The 20,973-nt window shown below is 52.4% G+C and overlaps 1 protein-coding gene across 1 annotated transcript; it reads left to right on the forward strand.

Moving 5' to 3' along the window:
* The first annotated feature begins 3,907 nt into the window (after positions 1-3,907).
* B9D1 (B9 protein domain 1) lies at positions 3,908-20,629 on the forward strand. Its single transcript, XM_012660659.1, has 7 exons — positions 3,908-4,134; positions 5,827-5,895; positions 8,223-8,334; positions 15,555-15,651; positions 16,182-16,244; positions 19,965-20,032; positions 20,350-20,629. Exons 1-7 carry the CDS (start codon positions 4,072-4,074, stop codon positions 20,490-20,492), a joined length of 615 nt encoding a protein of 204 aa, XP_012516113.1. The 5' UTR covers positions 3,908-4,071; the 3' UTR covers positions 20,493-20,629.
* The last annotated feature ends 344 nt before the right edge of the window (positions 20,630-20,973 follow it).

The following is a 20,973-nucleotide window of genomic DNA, read 5'->3' on the forward strand; positions in this document are numbered from 1 at the left end:
GAGCACAGAGGTGGCACTGGGGAGCAGATCTAACCCAGGAGCAGACAGAGAGGCTGCTGCAGTTTCAGGTAGCAGCGAAGACTCGGTGCAGTGAATGCCACGCAGGATGGCGAGTGGGCCCCGGAGGCAGTGCAGGGCCCTCCTCAGATTGGGCCTGGATCCTTCTCAGACCAGCGGGCCACGCCTCCCCTAGAGACCAGCTGCCTGATCCCCCCGGCCCCTGAGCCTCTGTTGTCCCTAGCCTCCCAGCCCACGCTGGGCCTGACCAGCCTCCTCTGTGCCCCTCTGCCCTCGGCGGGTCAGCTTCCCTGGTGTCCTTCAGCAGTGTCAGTCCCCAACCAACCTTCCCAGCTTGGTCACTAGTCTGATCCTGCCGTGACATTCCCCAAGCCACACAGGATTCCACTGCAGATGGTCTGATTTCAAGCTGGAGGGACACAGGGCGGGAGCTGGGGCTGCAGAGGTCCACAGGGGCTGGAGGGAAAGAGATGGGAGACTTGCAGGGCCCGGGACCTGGAGTGGAGCTCGTTCTCCCAGGGCGCAGGGCCCAAGGCAGCCCAGGCTTCCAGTAGGAAGGGCCCAGATATGTGGCCTTGGCAGGCCAGCATCTTCCTGGACACCCGCTACCACTGCGAGGGGGCCCTCATCTCCCGAGAGTGGTGCTCAGAGGCGCCAGCTGCTTTGCCGGGTGGGCACAGGGGCTGGAAGGCTGAATGAGAGGGGCTCCATGGGGGAGGCTCCCCTGCCTCGCCCAGCCTTCACTACCCTCTCTCCACAGCTGGCCTCAATCCCACTTCTACGTGACCCTGGGTCCAGATCGACTGTGGCTGGATACTTGCAAGATCAAGTCCCGGGTGGAGGAGCTGCCCCTGTCCTCAGGAGGACCAGGGGGCTCTGGGTTTGGTGGCCTGGACCTGGCACGACTGGCAAGGCCTCCATGTCTCACCAGTGCTGTGCAGCCTGTAACCCTGGCCACCCAGCCCCAATATTTCATCCTCCCATGGAAGCTCTGCTGGGCCCAATGGTTTGAACCCGACTTTGGTAAGGATGGGAGCAGAAGGCCAGGGTGGTTGAGACTAGGAGAGGCAGACAGGCAGGTGGGGCTCGGGACCCTGCGGGGGCTTTGGCCAGCTGCTCGTCACCACCAGGGACATGGGCATGCAGTGCAGAGGGTGGCACTGACACCCTGCTATGCCCGAGTCAGCTTCCAGACTCACCCCTGCTGGATGGCTGACACTGGGCACCACCTTGCCCACCCCCTCCCTGTCCCCTCAAGGGCCTCAGTGTGTCCCAGATCACAATAGGCTTGAAGTGTCCCTGAGGGGCCTGTGCGAGAGTCTAGCAGAAGACAGAACCATACTAAGGTGGGAACGAGGCGTGTCTGGGAGGACCAGAAGCCCAGGAAGGTGTCAGGGGGTGGGCAGACTTGGCAAAATGTTAACAACCGCACAGCCAGATATCAGCTGGGCTGAAGGTCTGCCCCCGCCCCTGTGCAGATCCCTACATCCCGCCCTGAGAGCTGCACAGTGTCGACTGAGACCACTGCAGGTCGGCACCGACACAGATGACTTTCTCCTCCAACCCGACTGTGCTGACCTGAAGGACAGCCTGCCCAGGGGCTCCCAGAGCACCAGGCCCTCCACTGGCCCACCTGAACTGGTGGTAAGGATTCCGGCAGGTGCTGAGACCCCCTCCCCCAATGTCCCTTCTGATGTCACTAGACTTGGTAAAGTTAGGCCTGGTCACCCTCCCACCCTACCCTGGGGTCTCCTATTCCCTAAAACCCAGGGGTTGGGCTTAATTGCACCCCTGAGGGCCACTCCAGAGCTTCCTGCCCCTTAAGGAGGCTCCCCCATTGTGTCCTATTTGACTGTGGGGCAGACTTTGACATGGCCAGGTTTTAAACTACTGGGAGCCCCTGATTATTTGATAATTGTAAGCATTTTGCTGAAAACTAACTTTTGTGCAATACTGAACCTCAAAGGCCACAAGGAGGAAAGAATTGGACGAGACTGGTAGAATCTGTGGGAGAGTGCATTTTAACTGGAAAGAGATGGTGGGAGGGGTGGGGACTATGACCAGGTCCCTGGGGAGGGAGATGGCCCTGCACTCAGGCCCCTGATCCATCCGGCCTCCCCAGCCTCTCCTGTCCGATGTGTGAACCCTGCTTGCCACAGTCCCCTTCCCCCGGTCAAGTGTCTGCTCCCCTGGGGAGGGGGTTCCAGTGGGTCTGGGCTGGGCTGTGACCACTCCTTCTCTCTCTTGCACAGGTGTCCGATGGGACTGCCCTGCTCTGCTCCCAAGGTGGCAGCTGGGTGCTGGAGGGGGTGATGACCTGGCGTCCCTGCTTCGGGCCTGGCCTCCCTAAAGTCTACACACCTGTGCATCTCTTCATTTCTTGGATCCAAGATAGGGCCTTGAATGTCTCCTTTGCCACATCGGCCAAGAAGCGCCCATGGGCCTGCCCCAGGACAAGACAGAGGAGGCAGTGAGGGTTGTCAGCCTGTGGAGTCCTGGGTTTGAATTCTGACTCAGCTACTTACCTGCTGCTGTGATTGTGTCCAAGTTACGTCTGCTGTCTGAGTCTGTTTCCTCCTCTGTAAAAAGCAGATGTCTTCAATTATTCATCCATTCAACAAGTTAGTAGCTACCAAGCGTTTATTATGCGCCAGGCCATGAGGGTACAAGACTGACATGGTCCCGGGACTCACAAAACTGGCAGTCTAGTGAGGGAGGCAAGCATTAGCCTGGATTATGAAATAACAAACGTGCAAATACAAACCATGGCGAGCACTAACAGGAACTGGATCCGTGTGTTAACAGCTGTGACTTAGGGCAGCCAAGGAGTAACCGTCATTTGAACAGGGCCTTAGCAGACCCGTGGGTTCTGGCCATTGACTCCCCTTAGCACTGGCTAACTGTGGGGCCAGGGGCTGCTCCTCCATGGGCCTCAGTTTCCCCAGCTTTACATTGAGGAGCGGTGGATTGGATGTAAGTGTTCTTGAGGTTCCCCAACTTTGTTTAATAAACTTTTTCTCTGACTGGGCACCATGGCTCTTGCCTATAATCCTAGCACTCTGGGAGCCCGAAGCGAGGACTGCTTGAGCTCAGGAGTTCCAGACCAGCCTGAGCGAGACCCCATCTCTACCAAAAATAGGAAAATTAGCCGGGTGCTGTGGCTCTTGCCTGTGATCCCAGCAGTTTGGGAGGCCGGGGCAGGAGGATCACTTGAGATCAGGAGTTCGAGACCAGCCTGAGCAAGAACCCATCTCTACTAAAAATAGAAAAATTAGACGGGTGTGGTGGTGTGCACCTGTAGTCCTAGCTACTCGGGAGGCTGAGGCAGGAGGATCACTTCAGTCCAGGAGTTTGAGGTTGCTGTGAGCTATGACACCACTGCACACTAACCCAGGTGACAGAGCAAGACTCTGTCTCAAAAAAAAAAAAAAATAGAACTTTTTCTCAAAAGCCACAAGGGCGCATCCCGGCCACCTGATGCAAGCTGCCTGGCCCCAGCTGGGGACCCTCCTATGAGCACCACGCCTGCTACCTTTAGCTCTGGCAGCGTCCCTCCGCTTTCCCCAAGCCCTCCCCACGCCCCCGCAGGGCCACAGCGCCGTCTAGTGGCCGAGGGCTATTTTAAACATTTGCCTTCCGGCAGGCTTGAGTCAGGGGCGGGTCTCCCCGTGACCCCGCTCTTTTCGTCTCCGCGCGTCGGGGCGGAGCAGGCCAAGTCAGAGTGGACACACGCTCCCTGGGGTACCGTAACTGGCCGCGCGATGGGCCGGGTTCTACTCACCGGTCAAGGTTCCTGCCCTCAGCCCCAGAAAGGGGCGGGGCCGCGGAGCCCCGGCCCTTTAGGCCCCGCCTCACATGCCGTTCCGCCCCTCCCGGCGGCGCCCACTGACTGCGCCTGCGCATTGCCACACACGCAGGCAGTGGCTTTCGCGAAGGAGTCGCTGCGGAGAAACACGTCCCGCGCGCCACGCCGTCTGTTTCTAGGGCAACCCCGGCGCCTCTTAGCAACTGCGCGTGCGGCCTAGGTGGGTCTCTCGAACCCCCAGCCCTGTCATGGCGGCCGGGGGTCCTAGCGTCTTCCTACTCATGGTCAACGGGCAGGTGGAAAGCGCCCAGGTAAGCGGCCTTGGACCCCGCCGGGGCCCGCCTCCGAGTGCCCCCTAGGGGCCTTTCCCGTAATCCCCTGGGCTGCTGTGTGGCCCCCCGGAGAGCCATGTCATTCCTCCGAGCCTCTCGGTTAGGCGGGGGAGGGGAGCAAGCGTTTGAGAGGCTTGGCGCGAGGTTGCTGGGAATCCTTAGCCTCGATGTGCAGGTGTGGAAACAAACCTAGCACGGAGGTCACACTCGGCCAAGCCTGTGGCCCTGGCTGGTATGGCGCCCACTTGGTTGAGTCACGGACCAGAGCCTCCGGGGTGTAACAGGGGGATCCGCGCCGCGTGCCATGCGCAGGGAGTGCCATGCGCTGAGAACCCCCAGGGTGAACGTGAGTTAGAATCTGGATGCTTTGGTTAGTCAGATCCAAGAATGGTGTGTGCATGTCCGACCGAACCTACTCTCCATCCTCCTACACTTTATAAGAACCATTTATTATAAGTAAATATAAACTAGGCAGGGCGGAACGGCTCACGCGTGTAATCCCAGCACTTTTCAGAAGTGGACGCAGGAGGATCACTTGAGGCCAGGAGTTTGAGACCAGCTTGAGGAACATAGCAAGACACTGTCTCTAACAACAACAACAAAACAAAACAAAAAACCCTCAACATTCAACAAGTCCTTGCTATGCACCAAACTCCATGCTCAGCACGGCTTATGCAATCCTTACAACAGCCTTGTGCAGTAGGTATCACTAACATCCACCTTTTACATCTGGGAAGACTTCCCCAAAGGAAGTGGCATAGCTGGGAAGTGAACCCAGGTTTGTCTGACCTGAAAGCTTTGCTACACTGTCTTTCCAGGCTGTTGGAGATGGTGTTTATTATTTATATTATTGTGAGGATTAACTGAGATGGTTCAGGGACAGCTCTCACAGGGCCTGATGATTAGTAGGTGTCTCCTGCTTTCCTGTTTCATCAGAGATACAGCCCTGTGCTCCCACCCTGTCCTCTGCCATGGCCTCGTGCCTCAGACCATCTTCCCCTTTTCTCCTGCTCTGTCCCATTAGGGGCTCTCAGCTGGGCTGGGTCATATGCATCTGTGCTCTCAGTGCCCCCCTCCACACACACACCTACTGTTCCTTCTCCCTCTGTGCTGGGCCCCTCCCTCTCTCCAGGCCCTCAGCTCCAGCCAAGCATGTCCTGATGGCTTCCTGGGTTTTCAGACCTTTCACTTCAGCACCATTCCCTTAGACAACATCTGTGTCCACCCTGTGCCAGGCACTGGGGACACAGAAAAGCATCAAACCTGTTCCCTGTTCACAGTCTAGTGGAGTTGACAGACTTGGACACAGGCAATCAGTGCTTTGATGGAGGGAAGCACAGGGGCTGAGGGAGCCAAGAAGTAGCCCTTAAACCAGTCTGGGAGTGGGGCAGGCTCCCAGCAGGATATGTTTGGAAGGATGAGCAGGAGTCTTCCAGATGAAGAAATAGGAAGGGCATATCGACAAGGCTCAGGCCCAGGGGTGGCAGCAGCTTGGGACTCTCCCACATCCGGGTCCCCAGCCTCTCCACTAAACTCCATGTCCACATCCCCAGCTGTCTCTGAGACCCCAGCCCAGGTGCCTCATGTTCAGAATTGCTGTCGGCTGCTAGTAGATGCACTGGCCTCAGCATGAGTACCGGTAAACAGAATACATGTATGCTTTTCCCACAGTTTCCTGAGTTCGACAACCTCTACTGCAAGTACTGCTTTGTGTATGGCCAGGACTGGGCCCCCACAGCGGTAAGCTGGACTCTTGGGCCTTCGTGACTTTTTGGGGTTTCCAAAGGTGTTTATCACACCCTTCTTCTCTGCATTCAGAACCCATTGAGAGGTAGACACCAAGTTCAGAGGGAACCAAACCTCAGTTTGTTCCTAGTAAAACTAGAGCATAGAGCACAGCCACTGTTGGGCTCCCCGATCCGTCCCCAAGACTGCGCTCACTCACATACCCGATCCTGTGAATTTGCGTGTGGCAGCAAAGAAGACCCCATGGGCAGGGTCTTCCGGCAACCCAGCCGGGAAGCGGCTGGGCTGTAGACACTCCGGGCCAGTCCCCTCACTGTTTGGCCTCTCCTCAGCTGCCGGAGAGGACGCAGCAGAGTCAGAAGGCAGAACAGTCACTCTCCTGCCGAGACTTCCCAAGGGGCAGCCTGTCTCCACAGGAGAGGGATGCTGGTGACCACTTCAGCCAGCACCACACATTACTATTTGCAAAGCGCTTATTTAATCCTCACGTCAGTTTAAGAAATCGAGGCTCAACTTATTTAACCTCCTGAGCCTCAGTTTCCTTATTTGTACAACTGAGATGATAATACTTATTTTCCCTTTACCCATTCATTGACAGACTATTGATCGAGAGTCTTCTGGGTGCTGGGGTACAGTGGTGAACAGAGCCAGACAGAAGTCCTGTCTTCCTGCAGTCCACATTCTCTCTTGTGGAGGGGACAAATAGTCAATAGCACATAGTCTAGTATTTAGCTAATAAGAAGTGCTGAGGGAAAGGGTAAGAGGGAGACGAGACTCAAGTCAGCCACGGAAGGCCTCACTGAAAATGTGACTTTTGAGCAAAGGCCTGAAGGAAGTGAGGAAACAAGCTATGTGGAAATCTGTGGAAAGAACTTTCTAGGCAGAAGGAGCAGAGAGTGCAAAGGTCCTGGGGCAGAGAGGCACAGGGTGGCAGATCTTGTAGGGCTTAGAAGGTCAGAGTAAGGACCATGACCTCTACTCAAGGGGAGATGGGACCTTATTGGAGAGTTTTGAACGTGGAAGAAAATGACCTGACTCATGTTTTAAAAAGATCCCTCTGGCTTTTATGCTGGGAATAAATTTCAGGTGCGAGGGCAAGAGCAGGGTGACCAGCTGGCTGTGACGGCAGCACACATGGAAGAGCAGGGTGGCAGCCGTAGATGGTGAGGGGTGGTTGGATTTCAAGTATACTTTGAAGATTGAGCCAACAGGTTTTCCTGTTGGACAGATGTAGGGTATGAGAGAAAGAGGGGTTAGGAATCACACCAAGGTTTTTAGGCTGAGCACTTGGAAGTAGAAAGTTGCCGTCAGTGAGACGACTATGGATAGAGCAGATTGGGGACAGCTCCCTAGCGCTAAGCCCAGCATGGATTACGGTTGAGATGCCCACTAGATATCCCAGTGGAGATGCAAGGTTGGCAGTGGGAGATGGGGCAATGCCGATCTGGAGTTCAGAGGTGAAGACCAGGCTGGAGACATGAATTTGGGAATTGTCAACTTCTAGACCACATTGAAAGCTGTGAGATCAGCAAGTGCAGGTAGAGGAGCCGGCCAGAGACGCAGCCTCAGGACATGCAATGCTGGGAAGGAACCGGCAAGAGCTACTGAGCAGGAGCCACCCCATGAGGTAGAAAGACCCAGAAGCAAAGGAAGAAAGTGTATCAAGAAGCAGATCAACTTCCAGAAGTGATCAGCTGTGTCAGATGCTTCTGATGAGTCAAATAAAATGAGGACAGAAATGACCGTGGATATAGCAATGTCAAGGTCACTGGTATTATTTAAAAAAACCTTTTGGTAGAGTGGGGGAGCCAGTAGTCAGATTGCAGTGGGTTCATGAAAAAACAGCAGAGGAGGAATTGGAGCTGGTGAGTGTGACAACGCTTTTGAGGGGTTTTGCCGTAAAGGGGAGGAAAGAATCAGCAGGCAGGTGGAGGAGGAGGTAGAATCAGGAGAGATCGCCTGTGATTGAGAAAATCGTATATACGTGTATGCCAAGAGGGATGCCCGGGTGAGAATGGTGGTGTAGGAGGGACAGTGCAAACAGTGTCAGTGCCATTGCCTTCAGTGAAGCAAGAGGGGACAGGAACTAGTGCCTGGGAGAGTGGCTGGCCTCCTGCGTTGTCACGCTTTGATAAGATAATGCATTAAAGTACCAGACTAAGAGGTGCTCTGTTACTTCTTAGTCCCCTTTTTTTGGGAGTTAATGTCTTGGTAGAAGGTAGCTGAGGAAACATCCCTCGCAGCTGCCCACCCAAGGCAAGGGGAGGAGCCATGGCAGCCTGATGCTCAGACACCAGTTGACTCTGTCATTGTCCCCACAGGGTCTGGAGGAGGGGATCTCACAGATCACATCCAAGAGCCGAGATGCATGCCATGCGCTGGTGTGGAACTTCCCCATCGACATCACCTTTAAAAGCACCAACCCCTTTGGCTGTGAGTCTGCAGAGGCCCTGGGGGACAGGGGCCCAGAGCTTGCACGCAGCACTCCCAGGGCAGCCTCTGCCTCGTCCTGTCCACCACTGTCCACATTCATGTCATCACTACCTGTCACTTGGGCTCTTGCACCAACCTTTGATGTTCTCTCTCTGGCCACCTGCCCTTTTTTCCCTCCTCTTCCTCATCCCCACTCCAACCCAGTTCATCTTCTACATGCTGTGCTGCTGGCCTCATGCAAGTTCAAAGTGGATCAGGTCCCAATGGGCACCTTTGCTAGTCGCTGTGCCAGTGAAGGGCAGATGCCTGAGCCCAGTGTACACACTGCAGCTATCTGGCCTGGAGGTGTGACCCTGGGCCTCTTTTTTTTTTTTTTTGAGACACAGTCTCGCTTTGTTGCCCTGGCTAGAGTGAGTGCCGTGGCATCAGCCTAGCTCACAGCAACCTCACACTCCTGGGCTCAAGCAATCCTTCTGCCTCAGCCTCCTGAGTAGCTGGGACTACAAGCATGCGCCACCATGCCCAGCTAATTTTTTCTATATATATATATTTTTTTTTTTTTTTAGTTGTCCAGATCATTTCTTTCTATTTTTTGGTAGAAACGGGGTCTCACTCTTGCTCAGGCTGGTCTCCAACTCCTGACCTTAAGCGATCCACCTGCCTCGGCCTTCCAGAGTGCTAGGATTACAGGCGTGAGCCACCGCGCCCAGCCGACCCTGTGCCTCTTGACTTTCCATGGCCTGTTGTGCTCCCGCCAGACCCTAACACTCGCTCCTTCTGTGCTAGGCCTCAAGTGCCCTCTTCTGAGCCTCTGTTCATGCTGTTCCCTCTGCCAAGATACACTTTCCACATCCTACCTCCTACCTCCGTCCCAAGGGCTCCCTTGCTTGCAGTGTTCACCTCCTACTTTGGTCATTATTAACCATTCTAATTGTTTACTTTCACTGAATAAGTGCCTACTGTATGCAAACCCTGGGGTTAGGCTCCATGGGGGCTATGAATACTTTATGTGGACTTGTCCAAGCTTCCTAGTCCTATCTGGCAGACAGACTTCTCTTCATTTCTTTTCCCATCTTGGGAAACTGAGACTCAAAACTGGTATCACTTGCCTTCTGCTTTCCAGCCAGTAGCCGAGTGTGGATTTGAATTCATCCCCATCTAATTTCATAGTCCAGGCCTTTCTACTGCATGTGGCCTGGGTCCAGGTTCACCAGAGCGCAGAGATTCTGGAGCAGGGGCTGCCTGTTGTCCTTCTGGGCAGGGACATCCATCCTGCTGTCATCATCCCTGAGTAAGAGCTTTGGTAGCCTTCCTGGAACAAAGCACCAAGTGGTAGAAACAGCCTGCTCCTGCTGAGGATGGCTAGGAGAAGTGAATAAAATACTGAAAAACAAAAACAAAACACAACCACCTTGAAGGCTTCAGAGAGTTAGCAAAGTAGTGGAGATCTACCAGGATCCAGGAGAACAGAAATCCAGAGATGTGACCCCAGTTGCATCTCCCTGAGAGTGTTTGCTGATTCCAACAGAGGTGACTAGGAGACTGATCAAGACCTTTGACAGCTTCTCTGTGCCCAGGGGACAAAAACTAATGTTCAGAACCCTCCAAGGGGTTGGTGGGGCAGAGGGCCTTAGGAAAATCTTTGCAACTTGGGTGGAGGCCTCAAAGAGCTGCCCTAGAGATAAGGGAGAGATGAAGTAGAGCAGCCTCACAGGATGGCAGCCCGGCCTCTGATCATTTCAACCCCCTGATTTTTGGATTAAGCTCCAAAGCTTTTTATAGCCAAGTCACCTGGAAAAAGCAAATAGGAAGCCTTAAATTATTTCTATATTTTTTCAAATATAGTGTCTGGCATATAGTAAGAGGCACATCAAGATAACAAGAAGGATAACCAGCAAAAATAAGGCAAGAAACAAACAGGAACTCCAGATGCTAGAATTGTCAGATACATTCTTACCATCACCAAAAGAGAGAAAACATAATATTGGCAATTATGGCAGAGAACTAGAGTATCTGACATTTTTTAAAGATTCTAATAGAAATTGTAGAACTGAAAAATATGATAACCATAACTGAAGAGATAATGATACACTGAAAGCTCAGTCAAAGGAATATACCTGCAATGAAATACAAAAATAGAAAATATTGAAGAGAGAGCAGGAGACAGAATATATTAATAGTAAATCTATGGTATGCAATTGGAATCCTAGGAGAGGAGAAAGAACGAGACACAGGCAATATCGGAAGGGATAAATAGCTGTAGTTTTTCCCAAAATGATGAAAGACATTAAGCCACAGATTCAAGAAGACAAACCTCAAGCAGGCTAAATGTAAGAAATCCATGCCTAGATGCATAATAATAAAACAGTTGAAAACCAAAGATGAAAGGAAAATCTTTAAAGCAGCTGGATTTGGGTTACACAGGTGTATGTATTTGTCAAAATCCATTGAATAGTATACTTAAGACTTGTGTGTTTTGTTATGTGTAAATTTTATCTCAAGAACTATAAAAAAATATTGAGCTCTAGTTAATGATATACATAGTGAAGTATTTTAAAGAAAGTATACACTGGCCAGGCACGGTGGCTCATGCCTGTAATCCTAGCACTCTGGGAGGCCAAGGTCGGAGGATCACTTGAGGCCAGGAGTTGAAGACCAGCCTGAGCAAGAGCAAGATTCTGTCTCTACAAAAATAGGAAAAAAATTAGCCAGGCATGGTGGTGTGCACCTGTAGTCCCAGCTCGGGAGGCTAAGGCAGGAGAATCGCTTGAGCCCAGGAGTTTGAGGTTGCTGTGAGCTGTGATGAAGGCATTGCACTCTAGCCCAGGTGACAGCTCTGTCTCAAAAAAAAAAAGTACATATACAACTATTACGTACCCATAAGAATTAAAACATTTTTTAATTTAAAAAGTTTCAAAGAGAAAGTGTACAGATACCTGCAATTTTGAAATTCCTCACAATAAGTAGGATGGATTGACTGAAGCATGGAAAGATAGGTGCTAAAGCTAGCATGGTCAGCCATTATGGTAATCTAGGTAGTGAGTAATCAAGGATTCATTGGGAAACTCTTTCACCTTTTCTGGGGGAGTAGAGTATTTTCTCTGGCCATCATGAAATTAAGTTAGGGATCAATAACAAAAGGTTAATGAGAAAATCTTCTTATGTTTGAAAGACAAGAAAATCACTTCTAAAAATAACCCATATGTCAAAGAAGAAATAATAATGGAATAATGGAATTTTGAATTGAATTATGGTGAAAATATTTGACTATTTAAACTTTGTAGTGGGCAGTTAAAATCCTGGTTACAAGGAAATTTTGTAGTTTTAAATGTATATGTTAGAAAAGAAGATAGGCTGGAAAATTAGTAATCTAAGCACCATTTTAAGAAATTAGTAAAATAACAGCAAATTAAACCCAAAGAAAGTAGAAGAATGAAAAAGAGTAGAAATTAACAGGAAGCACATTTACGTAAGAGAAGATGAAAAAAGACAAGTTACCTTCTCACGTCTCAATTCAAAAAAATAAAAAGAAAAAAGTTGTTTTTTACAATTGAAACGTGCAGGTTAAGATGATCAATAAGAGAAGACAGAAATGGCAAGAATGAAAAAAGGGACATAATCACAGATTTTGCAGACAATGAAAAGATATTAAGAATAGCTATTTGCTAATACATCTGGCAAGTTAGACAAAATGGTCAAATTCCTAGAAAAATATAACTACCAAAACTGACACAAAAAGAAAGAGAATATGAGTAGTCCTGTATCTATTAAATTGAATCTGTAATTAATTAGAAATTTTCACACAAAACTCCAGGCCCAAAATGTCTTTATAGTGAATTCTACCAAATATTTAAGGAAGAAATAAAACTAGGCTTACACAAAACTCTTAAAACCAAAAAGATTAAACATTCCCCAACTTATTTTTTTAGATCAGCATTATTTTGATTAGAAGTGCCTGTTGAAGACATTAAAAAGAAGAAACTAACTCATGAACACTTGCAAAAATCTCATACAGAATATTTACAAACTGAATCTGGCAAGATATAAAAAGGATAATATGAGAAGGGTTTATTAAAAAAATACAAACCTTATATAACATTTAAAATCAACCAGTGTGATTCACCACATTAAAAAGAAGAATCATGATCATCCCCATAAACGAAGAAAACACATGATAAAATTCAACATCCATTCATGATAAAAGCTTAGTCAACTAGGAATAGAAGCAAACTTCCTTAATCTGATAAAGGTTATCTACAAAAAGCTTAGAGCAAATATCACTTTTACTAGTGAAATGTTGAAAGATTTTCTTGTGAGGTGAGAATGCTTGTTATCACCACCAACATTGTACAAGTAAACACTATAAGAATTAGAAAGGAAAAACAAAATAGTCGTTATTCACAGATGATACAATCATACAGAATTTCAAAAATAATCTATAAATTATTAGAATTAATAGATTGCTGTACAAAAATCAATTGCTTTTTGTGTACCAGCAATAAATAGAAAATATTTTCAAAATACATATGTTCTTTACAATAATATCAAAATATATTTGTTCTACCTGCTATAAAGGTTCCGTTATAAAGCACAGTAATTAAGACAATGTAGTTTTGGCACAAAGAGATCCATAGAGACCCCCAAGACAGACAGACCTAAGCACATGTTGATTCATGACAAAGGTGGCAAGCAGAGTAGGTTAGGGAAAGGAAGGTCTTTCCAGTAAATGGTGCTGGGACAACGGGATAAAAAAATGAAGCCTGACCGCACATATACAAGTCAGTTTCAGATGCCTATGTAAATCCAAATGTGAAGGGCAAAATGATAGGCATCAGGAAGATAGCATGGGGGCCTATAGCATGATATCAGGGTAAGGGAAGATTTTCTAAGAGGACTCCTTAAAGGAGAAGATAAATGAAATTGACTGTATTAAAATCAAGGGCTTCTATTCATCCAGAGACGTCATTGAGAGTGAAAAGACAAGTCACGGGACATGCACACGTACCTACATACTGAAAAGCAACAAGAAAAGCATCCAGTAGAAAGCCGGGCAAGAGACTTGAGCAGGTTCTTCACAAAAGAGGACATCCACATGACCAAGAAGCAGGAAGAGGTCTCAACCTTATTTTATTGAGAAAAAATTTAAGGAATGCAAATTAAAGCTACAGTGAGCTACCACTATTCTCTCATTAGAATAGCTCAAATTTGGCTGGGTGCAGTGATTCATGCCTGTAATCCCAGCACTTTGGGAGGCCAAGGCGGGAGGGCTGCTTGAGCTCAGGAGTTTGAGACCAGCCTGAGCAAGAGCAAGACCCCATCTCTACTAAAAATAGAAAGAAAAAAAAATTATCCAGACAACTAAAAATAGAAAAAATTAGCCAGATGTGGTAGCATGTGCCTGTAGTCCCAGCTGCTCGGGAGGCTGAGACAGGAGGGTCACTTGAGCCCAGGAGTTTGAGGTTATAGTGAGCTAGGCTGATGCCATGACACTCTAGCCCGGGCAACTCTGTCTCAAAAAAAAAAAAAAAGAAGAACTCAAATTTAAAAGGTTGATAATGCCAAGTCTTGACGAGGCATAGTAGCAGGAACTCAGATGGCACCGCTGGGGAGAATGCAGGTTGGTACGACCCCACTGGAAACAGCTTGGTGTTACCTTTAAGAAGGGAACATAGACATGCCCTGTGCTATGATGCCCTTCTTGGGTGTACACCCACCAGAGAAGTGTGCAAAGTGCGCCAAGAGCCTGTGCGACAGAGCTCAGCGCCTCACTGTGTGCCACAGCCCCCAGAGGAGGGACAGACTGCTTGTCCTTCAGCACTAGAGTGAATGGTTACTGTGGCATATTTTGATGGTAGAATATAATACAGCATTGAAAATTAGCAAACTCCTATACACCAAACCATTTGAGCGAATCTCACAAACGTAATGTTAAAGAGGCTAAGTACAAAAATATACATACTACATGATTCCTTTTTTTTTTTTTTGAGACAGGGTCTCACTCTGTTGTTGGCCACGCTGGAGTGCAGTGGTGTCATCATAGCTCAGACTCATGGGCTCAAGCGATCCTCCTGCCACTGCATCCCAAGTAGCTGGAAATACAGTTGTGCGCCACCATGCCCAGCTAATTTTTTTTATTTTTTGTAGAGACAAAGTCTCACTATGTCGCTCATGCTGGTCTCAACCTCCTGGCTTCAAGTGATCCCCCAGCTTCAGTCTCCCCAAGTGCTGGTATTATAGGCATGAGCCCCTGCACCCAGCCTATGATTCCTTTTATATAAAGTTGCAAAAACATGGGTAAAACTAAAGTACCATGTGTGGGACACATTCTTTGGCAGTGAAGCCTTAAAGAAAAGTAACGAGTTGGTTTCCTGCAATTCAGAAGAGTGGTCACCTTTGGTGTGGGGTAGTGAAGGGAGGGGTGCAAACCTGACCCTAGTATTTCGTGAGTGCTTACTACACATAGGCTCTATGCCAAGTGTTTCAGAGATGAGGAAACTGAGGGGCAGAGAGGTTAGGTAATTTGCCTGAGGTCACTCAGGTGGCAGGATTGGGGCCTGGCAGGCCACCTCCGTCCAGGCCCTTCCTGGGCCTCACTGCCTCACCTTTCACCTGGGGCAATGATCTCTCCCCTACATGTAGAGGACAGAGAAGCTAATGAGGTGAAAGCACCTAATGTGACCTGATGTTAGCAGGAAACAGGCATCACTGTTAATTTTTAAAGGTAACTGCCCAGAAGGTCTTTGTTTTCTCTCTGACTTCTCTTAGACACCCCCAAACCAAGCCCCTCACCCCGGTCCTGTGAGCCCGTCTGGTGTGTGTTTGACTGTAGCTGCCTCCATCAGGAACCTCCCAGAGAGCAGGCAGGCCCTTCATCTGCTCTGATCACAGCTGGGGACCAGTGCCTAGCACAGGGCCTGCAGAGGCACTTGCTGTGTCCGTCAAGTGACAGAGTAGGGACAGCATTTTGGCTGTGTCTCCCCAGCTGTGAGAGGGATGGTAGAGAATGCCTGCCCAGGCATCACTGGAGGCACAGGAAGTACCAGGGTGGGCAGAAGCCCTTGGTGCAGTCCGGGTTCCCACATCTGTTCCTGCCTCCCTCAAGCCTACAGCCCCAGGGCTTTGAGCACCACCCTGTGATTCAGCCCAACACCCCCTGTTCTCTGCCCCGCACCTTCCCTGTGTTTCCCCACCTGCCAACCCCCTGCCTTGTCCTTCCCAAGGGCCACAGATTGTGCTCAGTGTGTATGGACCAGACGTGTTCGGGAACGATGTGGTCCGAGGCTACGGGGCAGTGCACGTGCCCTTTTCACCTGGCCGGTAGGTCCTCACTCTGACCTGGTCGCTGGGCCTCAGCCTGTCTCTCACTGGGCCATGCTCACCTTGGGACCCAGGCACCCTCAACAGGGCTTGTTCTGGGGAGAGACATCACCTCATCTGTCCCGGTTTCAGGCTGGGAATCCTCTGGGGCCCCCCAGGGACCTGGGCAGCTTGGCGTGGAGGGTGGGGGGTGCAGCCCAGATCTGGGAAGAACCGCACGCGGGTGGATGGTGAGGCTCGTGCTGCCAGCTGCACACCAAGTGGGGTGGGGAGGGAGTGGGCCCTGAAAAGAAAAAGACCCTCACGGACTCTGACCTCTGTGAGGCTGGGCCCGGGCCGGTGGTGGTCACGGCTGTCTCCCCGCGCTCAGCCAGCGCAGGTTAGATTTGTTGGCATTGACCTTGACTCAGCCACGCTGCGGCTGCACCGGCCTGATCTGTGAGTGTTGCTGCTTGCTGCTGGCGGGAGGCTCAGAAAGCTCTGTCGCTTGCCTGTTGCTCTGCATCTGTCTGCGAAAACATTTGTTTCAGGCACAAGAGGACCATCCCCATGTTTGTCCCGGAATCTACGTCTAAACTGCAAAAGTTTACAAGGTGAGTTTTCTACCCTAACCCCTAGCCCCTCTTTCTGATCTAGAGGAGGATTGGGTGTCACATTCCACCCCTCTTTATGTACCTGGTCACCTCAGATCTTCAAGTCGCTCCACTGAGTGGGCACAACTAGAAACACGTCCCATGGAGGTGCTGAGAGTCACTGGGCTCCCTACAGCCACTGTTCTAGCAGCATGCATCCATGCAGTTTTACTCTGTGCCTTGTTAGAAGTCTTTGTGTCGGATGGAGCAGGGGAAACACTCTTGTCTGATGGGAAAATGCTCATGACATATTGTGACATTAAAAGGTGGTAAACAGGTTACAGCAGTATGAGCTGAACACCTGAAAACAGTAATAAGATAATGGATAGCTTTTCTCAGTAAGTTACTAAATGCCTTTACATACGGGGCCTCTGGGAGGAGCTGACATTTGAGCAGAGACTAAGTGGGAAGATGGGGGGGGGAAGAACATGGCGGGCGCAGGGAACAGCATGTTCCAGGCCCTGAGGACAGTGTGGGCCTTGCATGTTAGGGGCAGCCAGGATGTCTGGCTGGTAAGTGGTGAGCAAGGGGAGATGTGGGGAGATGCCAGGGGAGGCAGGCAGGCAAGGCCAGGACACGAGGGCCTGCGGGGAGGCCCAGGATGTCTGGAGGAAGCCCCAGGGAGGGCCTCTTACCCCTTACCATGTCCAGGTGGGAGATGGGGGGAGGAGGTTGGGGCGCATGCAGTTGAGCCCTGGCTGGCTGACTTGGGGGTTTGGGATGGAAGCGCCTGTTGGCGCGGCTCAGCTGCAAGCCACTGCTGCCCCCAGCAGGTCAGTGAGGCTGAGAGGAGGTGGACGACCACTGGGCTCCTGGGTAGCAGCTGGCAAATGGCCCCTGCGGGCCTGGCCAGTACCGGGGTGAGACCTGGCCAGAGCCCTGCTGGGCAGAGGATGGCATCGAGCCTCAGCCCTGGGGATGCCTCACGGAGCTCTGAGGCCTGTGGCGGGGTGGGACAGCAGTGTCTCCATTGGCCTCAGCCCAAGAATTTAGGTTCCCATCGCCCCTAGGAGCCCCTCTGAGAGGCTGCCATGTGGGAAGAGACTTCTTTACTAGATGCCCTGGGCCAGTGCCACCTGGAGGTGACAGCGCCCACCCCACAGGGCTGTCAGGGAAGCAGTGGAGCAGTGCACGTCTGTGGGCTTGGGGAACATTAAGGGGCTTTGAGAGTCTACACGGCCGTCCTGGCCCACAGAGGCACGTGGGCCTGCAGGTGGGCGCTCTCTGAGGAGAGGGCTCTGTACCCACAGAGGCCTCTGGCTTGCAGAGCAGTGAGGTTTGTGCCTGTGCCTGAGGGATAGCAGCCAGTGCAGGGGCCCTCTCCACCCCTTGTGAGGGGCCCTCAACTCGCATTTCAAGCACCAGGCAGCATCTGATTAGCGAAGGCCGTGTGATTGGCAAACTCTTCCCAGACGGGTCGGGGGTCTATGGAGGCTCCCTGCTCAGGCAGAGCCCTGGGGGCATCTCGACTCCTCTCTCCCACCCCTCCCAGCACCCTCCGGGGGCTCCCTCTCTGCTCCCCACAGCTGTCCTTCCTCAGCCTAAAGGGCCTACCCATAACATTCTCTGCCCGCTATTAGTTTCCCATGGCTGCTTCAACAAAATGCCACAAACTTGATGGCTTAAAACAACAGAAATTTATTCTCTCACACAGTTCTGGTGAACAGGAACCCAAAAGCAGTTATCACTGGGCCAAAATAAGGCATGGGCAGGGCTGCACCCCCCACAGACTGTTCCTTGGCTCTTCCAGCCTCCCTCTGGCGGCTGCTGGCCTGCCTTGGCTTGTGGCCGCGTCACTCCAGCCTCTGCCTCCCCTTCGTGTAAGGATGCGTGTGATGGCATTCGGGGCCCTCCTGGATCATCCAGGGCCGCTTCCCAGCGCAAGCTCCTTGGCTCCATCACCCCTGCGAAGACGTTTTTTCTAGATAAGGTCACATTCACGGTTTCCAAGGACTGGGACCTGGTATCTTTGGGGGCCATTACTCAGCCTACTGCGGCTCCCCCAATCTAGTCTTCACATAGCGACAAAAATGGTGTTCCTGAAGCAGCTTAGGCCATGCCTTCCCCGCTAGAGCCTGCCCAGGCACATCCCTTCGCCTTTAGGATTAGCTTCACCCGAATGCTGCACAGCCCTGCCATGGGGCTCTGCCTGCTTCCCCCGCGCCTCCATTCCTCCAGCCCACTGGGTCCTTCCTGCCCCAGGCCCTTGCCTGGAACATTATCCAGAACAGTCTGTATCGCCTCTCACGCCCCAGTCAGCCAGGCAGACTGCCCTGGTGTAGCCCAGGGAGCATTAGAAACGCAGCGAGCATGGTAGCTCCGTGCATTAGCACTTGTGACCCGTGGGGCTCAGTGGGGACTGCTTCTGGTGCGTCAGTCCTGACAGCCACCTGAGGTGGGTGCTCCCAGAGCCCTGCCCTAGGGTGGAGTCGCAGAGAGAGGCTGCGGCCCGCCCCGCCTGTCCCCTTCTGGAGTGTGTGTCCTGGTGTTTCACTCCCTGTTCCCACCCTGGCTACACTGCCCCGAGGCTGGGCTGGGAGCCTGCCCTGCCCTGCCCTGCCCTGCCCTGCCCTGCCAGGACCGGCCCTTGTCAGTGGAAGGGCTAGACGGTGGCTTGGACAGCCATGCGTTGTCATGGTTACCAGCGGCCCTCCCTTCCCCTCCCCACGGCCCCACCGGCGCTGGGAGCCTGGTGGGGGTGGGGGGTCGGTGTTTCCCCGGGAGAGGACGCGGCTGGGCGCGGGAGGAGCTGTGGAGCAGAGGGCACCTGTGGCCCGCAAATTCCTCCTGGGCGGGGCGAAGCCCGCGGCTGCCGGACCCACCCAGCCGGGAATAGTGCACCGTCTTCTTTCCGGCTTGAGTGGGTGTGTCGGAGGCGTGGCCTGGACGCCAGTCCCTGGAGCCAGCTCCCGCCAGGGGTGTCCCAGGCCCTCCTGGCTGAGGGCTGCATGCTTAGCAGGACTGCCTGCGGAGTCAGATGACAGTGTCTGTCACTGCAGAGCATCCCAGGGCCACCGCCTAGGTAGGAAGGGTAATGTTCTATCTGGCTGTTGACAGAGTGCCTTCACCCCCCCACCCCATGAGGTGGGTGCCATATGATCCCCATTTTACAGTTGCCAAGATTGAGATTCAGAGATGGGAGGTGACTTGTCCTAGATCCCACGCTACTAAGAGGAAAAGCTGGGCAGCCCAGATCTGGCCCTTCTGCCCACCTCACAGACTCTTGAGCCTCCTTCCTGGGGAGGCTTGGGGGGGTCACACTGTCCCCTCCCTTCCCCCACTAAACTATTGTCAACTTTCTGGGATCTACACCTAGGTTCAGGCTGTACCCACACCCAGCCCCAAATCCCTCAGCTTTCAGCCCCCAGGGACTCAAACCCATGGGAGACTGGGATGGAAAGGCGTGGCACTCCAGCGGAGGAGGACTGGGGCTGCAGAGACCTGAGAGCTGGTGGAAGCCCGGCCAGGCCTCCATGGGCTGTGTGACTCAGACGAGGGACGCCGTTAAGATGACGGGCAGAGGGAGGGCGGGCTCGGGAAGGCTTTGCCCAGGGCCTGGCCCCTGGGCTAGCGTTGGGGGAGGGATGCAGGTTTCTGAAACAAGGAGAGCCCATAGCTGGTGTTGAGGCCAGGAATACCCAGGTAGGAGCCCTGCTCACTCATGTTCTCCTGTATTCCCAGCTGGTTCATGGGACGGCGGCCCGAGTACACAGACCCCAAGGTGGTGGCTCAGGGTGAAGGCCGGGAAGGTAAAGCACGATGCCCCCCGCCGCACAGGCAGGTTAGAGCCTGGGTGGGACTAGGCGGGCGCAGTGCCCAGGGACCTGCCCGGCCACTAGGAGCTGGCCTAGGAACTTTCCCAGATGAGGGCCTGGTGGGAGAACAGAGGGTTTGCCAAGTCTGTCTGTCCCTGCTTCAGCCCCTTTGCCTTCCAGTGAGGGACACAGGCTAGGCACTGTCATCCTCATTTTACAGAAGAGAACACTGAGGCAGAGAGATTCCCAAAGCAGCTGGGGTCTGTCTCTGCCCCAGCCCAGCCCAGCTGACGTTGACCTTCTGTCCCCAGTGACCCGCGTCCGGTCTCAGGGCTTCGTTACCCTCCTCTTCAACGTGGTGACCAAGGACATGAGGAAGCTGGGCTACAGCAGTCGGCCTGCAGACACACAGAGCGACCCAGGGCCCAGCCTGCCCCAGGGCACCCCCGGGTGAAGGCGTCGTCCCCTTCTGCCCGCACCCTGAGTCTGGCCGGGCAGGCTGAGCAGCTCTCTGATAATGAAGGGCCGTCTTTCCAGAGTCGGCCGCTGACCCATCAGCCTGAAGCACAGCCTGTGGCGGGGACTGGGGAGGACAGAATAGTTTTATATAATAAAGTGCCACATTTTCAGAGAGCCCAGGCCTGGGGCTGCCTCTTCCCCTTTAGTACCTCCCCCATGGGAGCAGGCCAGTGGGGCCGCAGCATTTTCTGACCCAGCCTCCAGGGTCTACCACCGCACCCCCGTCGCTCCTTGGGCCACTATGCTGGGTGGAAGCTGTCAGGAGGCCACACAGCAGGATGGCCAGCCAAGACGTGAGCTCTGACATAACCTGGTTCTCCTGCTTACAGCTGTGTGGCCTTTCTGCCCCTCAACACCCGCATCCCTGAACCAGGCACAGCACCCACCGCCCAGGATTTCAGGGCCTGGCCCCAATC

This window comes from Propithecus coquereli, unplaced genomic scaffold, assembly GCF_000956105.1.
Source record: "Propithecus coquereli isolate 6110/MARCELLA unplaced genomic scaffold, Pcoq_1.0 Scaffold672, whole genome shotgun sequence".
In the NCBI taxonomy this organism is placed as follows: domain Eukaryota; kingdom Metazoa; phylum Chordata; class Mammalia; order Primates; family Indriidae; genus Propithecus; species Propithecus coquereli.